At 33.9% G+C, this 7560-nt stretch overlaps 1 protein-coding gene across 1 annotated transcript; it reads left to right on the forward strand.

The window, feature by feature from the left end:
- The first annotated feature begins 603 nt into the window (after positions 1-603).
- On the forward strand, positions 604-2112 carry LOC113320916 (non-specific lipid transfer protein GPI-anchored 2-like). Its single transcript, XM_026568812.1, has 3 exons — positions 604-1110; positions 1516-1566; positions 1760-2112. Exons 1-3 carry the CDS (start codon positions 678-680, stop codon positions 1912-1914), a joined length of 639 nt encoding a protein of 212 aa, XP_026424597.1. The 5' UTR covers positions 604-677; the 3' UTR covers positions 1915-2112.
- Positions 2113-7560: the final 5448 nt, after the last annotated feature.

Raw genomic sequence — 7560 nt, forward strand, 5'->3', positions numbered from 1 at the left:
TATAATTGACAAATACAACTTAACTTAAGAAGGAAAACTCACCGATGTGGGACTAAAAGGTTTATATAGTTTCTTAAAACTACTAAAAATTGAAAACTCCACAATGTGGGACTAAAAAGTTTCATTCACAAAAAAAGCAATAAATTATAAAAAAAATTTAAAACTTAAAAAAAAAAAAAAAATTATTAATCGTTTTCCAACAAGTTGTGCTCACCAAATGTTTGTTAAACGCCCTTTTCATACCGTCATTCTCATGAATCACAAAGTAAACACACCCAACTCCATTGAGTCTGACATCAATTAAGCCCGTGTGTAATCGCCATCATTTTCCATCCAAAATTAGGTTTAACAAGAATTCCATAAATGAACTTATTTCCAGCAAACCATACACTTCACACTAACATTTTCAGTTGAAGGTTTCTCAAATATGGATGGATCAGTATTGAATTCTAACTACTTCTTTTAATAATACGAAAAGAAATTTAATCAAAATAATCACAAAATACAGTAGTAATTATGAATCAAACTCGTGTCTAAAACACGTATTACGTAGCAAAATAGCTAGACCCAATCAAAATTAGCCTATAAAAGAACTTTCCTTTCTAACTTGCTCACCCATTGTCTTATCATTCTTAGTGTTATTTTCCTCTAGAGCGAGAAACAAGAAAACCCCAAAAATGGAGATTAAAAGTAATAGTAGTCGAAGAATTCAGAGTATAACAATGGTTGCTCCGGTTGTTGTACTACTACTTTGTGTGGTATTAACATCTACTCCTACTGTTTCAGCACAGGGACCATTACCAGCAGGAGTACCAGCAGAAGCACCAACAATGATGGCAGATTCACCAACGATGTCTGATTCAGACGACTGTTTCTCAAAGGTATTAAACATGTCAGATTGTCTGACTTACGTCGAAACCGGTAGTAATCTTACTACACCGGACAAAGGTTGTTGTCCTTCATTTGCCGGTCTTGTGGAAAGTTCTCCGATATGTTTGTGTCAACTTCTTGGTAATTCTAGTAGTTTGGGGATCCAACTTGATGTCAATAAATCCCTAAATCTTCCTAAAGTCTGCAAGGTTGAAACTCCTCCGGTTAGTTTATGTGCAAGTAAGTTGTATTTACTTTATTCCTCCTTTACTCTATTCTCATCATAATTCTTGTCTTATAATTAATTTTACTTCATGATTCTGTTCTATTAGATCAGATATTGAGATCCGGTAATGATTATTAACTAATCATTTTGTAATATCGAGGTTAGAATAGTAATAGTACATAGTAATACTGTATAAAAGTAGTACAGTATATATTACTAAATCAACCGGAAAACATGCTGATAATTTAGTTTTCTGTTCTCAAACAACTAATTTCTTTGGTTATGGGGTGAACATTGTGGATCTCGAAACTCTAACGGTGATGTGATTATAGTTCCGACAAATAAAAAAATGAACTATCAACTTAGGAATTCCAAAATACCACTGAATGTGCGACCACTGTTTTTATTTTTTGTGGCAGCCATTGGGATTCCAGTAGGTGCATCAAGCCCAGGAGGATCAATGTCTCCAGGTACTTTTTGTTTTTTTTTGGCCTTTTAGCTTTATGTTGTTTTCATAATACCATCTTGCTGTGAAATTGTTAAGGATGGTCGAAATGGAATTATTCATTTAAATTAATCAAAATGCGTAGATTTTAATCTCTTTTTTATACTCCAATCTTCAGTCGTTTGTGGTTACTGACTTTTCTATTAATTTGTGATCAGGAGGAGCACCAACGGGATCAATGGAAGCGATGGGACCAATGGCGATGGGACATTCACCGGATACATCATTGCCGCCGTCCCCAAATACTTCTTCTTTCATCAAAAGCTCTATCCTGGTTTATCTCTTCGGATTAGTTGTTGCAACTATACTCTGAGAGCAACGATAAACATGTTTATTGTAGAAATAGAGAATTTGATTTATTTGTAATACTATTGTGCATTACCATTATTCCCTTCTTCATATTATTTACTGTTATTTTATGATTGCTTATTGTTGTTGCGTGGTGGCATTTCATGTAATCGAACACTTATATATTTAAATAATAGATATGTGAAAACCCTTTATAAACGAATTCCCTACTTTATTTATTTATTGAATTGATGCAAATTCTAGTTTTATTTGAGAGTTTTTTCCTACAAACATTTTTATCTTTCTCAGAAAAGCTGAGATATCAAGAGGGATAAGAAATTGAAAACTTGAAAAATCACGTTTTTCAGGTACAGATGAGAGGATTTAATGGGAATGAAGTGATTAATGTGTGTGAAATGAATGCTAGCCAAGCTACATTTCCGTTGGAATTTATGCATTAACATGTGAGTCATGTGACTACTACTGAACATACAATTAATGTACCGCTGCATGATTGAATTCTTGTAACCAAATGCAGTTGTTGTTTAGTTATTCATCACTACTAGTAGATTCCAAGTTCCAACTGCATTTTGAAAGATGGCTGCCATAAGGGCCAACTATTGTCGCTCTGACTAATTAAGATGGAAACGGTCACACAGTATGAGTGGACTTGGCTACATTTTTTTTCCCTTTAGTAAAAGAGGCTAACCTCGCACAATATATCGATAATTTCGATTTTGAATATGGGAAATATTACAAAATTGTTTCAATTTTATCATGCAATCATCAAAATTATACTTTCCTTGTCCTTATTATATAGGCGGAGAAGTGCATTTATCTTAGCATAAGAAATTTTCTTGATTTTATAAATACCCATTCACATTTCTGTTTTATCCTTTATCTAATTTCCAATGACACAAACAATAACTTAATTGTAATGATTTCTATGTATAATAAATGAGGGTAATATATGGAAAATCTCATCTTCAAAATGGAGTTCCGCCTATATTGTGGGACCCAAAATCGAAATTCCTGCCTTTATATTGGGACGGAGGGAGTAGTATTTTCCCTAATTTTTGAACCATCTGATCCTTACAAACATAATAACATTTTCAGAATTCCGAGAGGACCAAGTTTCATCAAAGGGCCAAATTGATTTTGTAGCAAAATCAATCGGTATGATTGCATAAAGCAGTGACTGAATCAGATCCAACCCAATGTTTTAAAGATCATCTACAACCAAGTAACATGATATGTTTTCAAAGTAACAGTATCTACCTAAATCTAAGTAACAATAACATTTCCTAATGTGACAAAGGTGTTCGAACTCGGTTTTTAGCGGTTTGTAGTGGGACGTATCAAACTGAATCGGCTTAGGAGTCTTGGTAACAAGAGTTATAGTTGATGAAGTAGAAAACGATCTTGATCTAGTTGTCTCCATATTTGTTTCCATTGCTTAGATTATTGTTGTTCTTGCTTCTGTCTTTGTTCCCATAATTTGAATTGTTGATGTTCTTTTTGCTGTTATTGTTGGTAATTTTTCTCCAAAGGGAAAAATGCTTAAAGAAATTCTAGAAGATCATGAGTGATCAGAATCATTAACTGGTAAACAAAGAACTCGCCTGAATAGACATCAGAGTTCTTGTACCCGGGAGAGATGATTATCACTGATTTTAAAGTAACAAATGACATACCAAAACCCAAACTTAAGAACATCATTACAAAAACAATCTCAAGATCCAAATATGAAAAAAACAAAAATAAAAGATTGTAACCCCGTAAGATTGTAACCAAAAGATAAAAGACTAAACCGATGAAAAACTAAAACTTAATAAAATTCAAAAGTGAAAAGAGTTGAGGATCTGATTAAAGGTATTGTAGATGGTGCCAGAGAAGCTGTGGTTGAAGATGCACTAATAACTCAAGATCAAAGAGCAAACCATAAAAACTCAAGGAATCAGAACCATAAAAAAAAAGACCTACAAGCAAAAAATAAACTAGTAAATCAAGAAATGAAAGGTCAATAAATCTCCTAAGGAGCCGATCTGTGGCTAGGGATTTAGAAGCACTATTTAGAAGAAAGGGAGGAGCGTTATTTTGTTTCTTGGACAATCATGCCATGATTTGAGACACCCTATGTATGCACTGTCTACATGCCCCACTCATACTACTAATTTCTTATCACATATGCGGAAACTATCAAAACCCTAGATCTATATTAGTGATCATTTCTATAAGTCATGGATCCTACCTAGACGCCATCAATTAGTTTCTCAACTTTCTTATTTCTATAGTGGAACACGATGTTGTTTTTTTTCTTTCTAAATGACCAAAAATAACTGTATAAGGGTTTAAATTTAAAAGGGTTTACCTTTTTTCCAAACCTTATTATGAATTTACATAGTATTATGGAATTTTGTGATTAAGGAGCAACCCCATCTATATCAAAATTATTCAAGAAATAGTTCCAAATTTTCCTTGAGATAGGATGGTGTACAAACAAATGATTTTTTGATTCCTTAATGATGTCGTAGAAGTAATAGTTATAATGTATAAGAAAACCCCTTTATCTGAAGTTTACAATGGTGGGGATTGCATAAGAGTATATGAACCAAAAAAATTTATGTACCTTTGATGGAGTAGGATTTGTCTATATGATCTTGTGGAAATCATCGCCGTGACTTGATTCAAAAATTTATGACACTTATTTGTTGAGAACTTTTCCTATTCGGAAAAAGAGCCAAGTATTTTATCATTCGACGATCTTAGAGAAGGAGCACCAATAAAAGCTTTCTGATCTAAAACGAGCATAGTGTTACATAGCAAATCTTCAAGTCGCGAGGGACAAATTTATAAGTATACTCTCATCGGTCATCACCGTTTCATAGGCTTACCTATCCAACAAATCTTCATGTTGCAAGGGGATAGTAAGAACCCTAATGCCAACTGATCTTTGTGATAAACCATCATATCACGGTTTATGAAAATATATAATGCATGAATGTTGTGAACCTCCCTCAATAAGATATCCGCCTAGATAACAAGTTCAGAATATAGGTGTATAAGGTACATGGGAACCAAATATAGTCCCGACTAATAAATACAAACATGGGTAAGTTTGTCAATCCTATTTTTCGTACTTGTCAGAGCACTTCTCGGTTGACAAGTGTTGGTATGTCAAGCTTGTTTCAAAATTTAGAACAAAACTTATCTTGATTTATAATATATTAAAGTTAGTCTTGGACTAAGAATATTTTAGATAGTTGAGTATCAGAATTCACTGAATAAGCTTTAAAGATTGGAGAATGGAGATCATGAAAACATATGTCAGAACTTCATCAAAAAAGACGTGGGAAGACTGATTATCCTTGAAAACGCGGGGGTACCAAAATACACCACCAACTTTTTCTTAGGCAACCTGTACAGATAAACATAAATATAATTCTGAGAGTTCAACTTAATGAATCTCATTTAAGGAATAATATTTAGAGTTATATCTCTTTCTCTCACAATCAGAAAGTTTACAAAGACAATTCCGTGAACCTGATTTACGTGTGAGAGTTCGTGGACGATTCCAAAGATCAATATCCAAGAATTAATCAAGTCGTATCCAACAAACAAGGATGGATGTATCTACTTTGATTGATTTATGTACAATCGGTGATATTTCAATAATAAAGATAAACAATTTAATAAGGAACACAGACACCAGAAATTTTATTAACAAGGAAACCACAAATGCAGAAAAACCCCAGGACCTAGTCCAGATTTGAACACCAAACTGTATTAACCCGCTATACACACTAGCATACTACCAATTAACTTAGGACTGGAATGTTTTTGATATCGATTTAAAACCTTACAACAATTCAGTTACAGTCGCGTTCCTTACGCATCTTGAATCCCAGAAGGACTCCGCACAATTGATTCCCTTAGCTGACGTCCTTCACAGCCTAAGAGTTGCTTCAACTCAATTGAAGACTTTAAACCAATCTTCCTTCACAGATAAGACTATATGTGTGATTTAATTTTTGATCATAGATCAAGGTGAGACTGAAAATCGATAGAAATAGACAAAGTCTAGCTAACCTCAAAATCCAGACTTATGCTTCCCAAAGAGAAGCCTAGACTATTATTAACCTTACAAGTATTAAACCCGTGGAATCACAAAGTCTGCGAACTTTGCGATTTCTATCCATCTTGTTTGAGTAAGTAGCTCAACAATCAAAAAAGATCAGGATACACGAACTATCAAGATAAAAGATAGTTGGACCTAACTTCACGAATCCCTATAAAGTATTTTTAGTTGCTAAACCCTAAAAGGGTTTGAAGGAAAGGACGACTCTAGTTTACAACCAGGACACACAAGAATAGTGTCGGGATTCAAAGATCCCAGTTGCTTGAGGTTTGCCTTAGACTTTTAATGTATATGTTGCTTTAGGTTTAAGCTAAGATAGATTTGGAACCAAGAAAACAATATCCACCATTAGATAAACCTTTGAAATGTGATTGACATATCAAGATATACACTTTGGTTAAGATGAACCGTAACCGAACAGTGTATAAAGACATTGTTCATGAACAGTTAGCCAAAACTATCCAATTGAACTACTCCCTATATACCTGTTATATATGCGTAATTTTGGATTTTACTTGTCCCATCAGATAGGCGAAATTCTATTTCTAAGATAAAATTTTCCACAAATACCCTTATTTATGCTACATAGATAATTGTGTTTGGAATAAGACAAAGGGTATAGCAAGAAAAAACATAAAAAATTAGAATTCCAAGTAATTTTCTTAATCTAAGAGAATTGTATCTCTCCACCTATATATGTGGTACAGAGGGAGTATAAGCTTAATCATTTTCATATAACACTTAAGACTTTAAGTTTGATTCACAACCATAGGTTATAATGTGACCACTCATGTCTAAATAATGTTCTTAGATATTTATTAAAATGTTAATTATCTCGCAGAAATAATTTTATGTGCATCTGAAAATATTCGACAGGGCAAGTACGTGTACCGGGTAGGTGTACTCATCCTTGTCCGTGACTATATTTGTCAGGGTACATGTACCGGGTATGTGTACCCTTAAGACAAATATAAGATCCAGAACTTACAGAACTTTCCGGTTTGCGTACCGGGTATGGATACCACATCGGTTTCAAAACCAACAGTTCTCTATGGTATGCATACTAGGTATGCGTAACATTCCAGGTTCACGAGTTCACAGACTTTTTGTGGTATGGATACTGTTAGAGCACTGCTCGGTCGAACTCGCACACGTTGTTATCTCAAGCATGTTTATCAATGTTAGTGATCAAAACTATAAGTCTTGATTTCTGACCTATTTATAGATGTCTCAGACTAGGACATAGATTGTGTAGTTGAGCTTAGACTTCATGGCGTTCATCATTTGAAGACGAAGAACTATCAAGGGGAGCTGTTGGAACTTCATCAACAAAAAGTATGTAGAGACTTAAACTCATTTATCACTTGGAAAGTCTATTTCTACTTTATCTCCTATATTGAGACATAAGTCGTGTTACGATGTAGTTTTCTATATACACATTTAAGATTTCGAGCTGAGTTTATCTCGCGAGAAATATGTTTTGGCAAGCTTTCGCTTCAACCAAGTTCATCTTTTATCATGTGAAAATTTCCG

The sequence above is a fragment of the Papaver somniferum genome, chromosome 11, assembly GCF_003573695.1.
Source record: "Papaver somniferum cultivar HN1 chromosome 11, ASM357369v1, whole genome shotgun sequence".
NCBI lineage: Eukaryota > Viridiplantae > Streptophyta > Magnoliopsida > Ranunculales > Papaveraceae > Papaver > Papaver somniferum.

What these genes read in the sequence shown, in the direction of transcription:
- LOC113320916 (XM_026568812.1), top strand. Translation starts at nt 678, where the DNA reads ATGGAGATTAAAAGTAATAGTAGTCGAAGAATTCAGAGTATAACAATG. An exon ending in TCCGGTTAGTTTATGTGCAA is followed by an intron (nt 1,111 to 1,515) that starts GTAAGTTGTATT and finishes TTTTTGTGGCAG; the next exon opens with CCATTGGGATTCCAGTAGGT. An exon ending in AGGAGGATCAATGTCTCCAG is followed by an intron (nt 1,567 to 1,759) that starts GTACTTTTTGTT and finishes ATTTGTGATCAG; the next exon opens with GAGGAGCACCAACGGGATCA.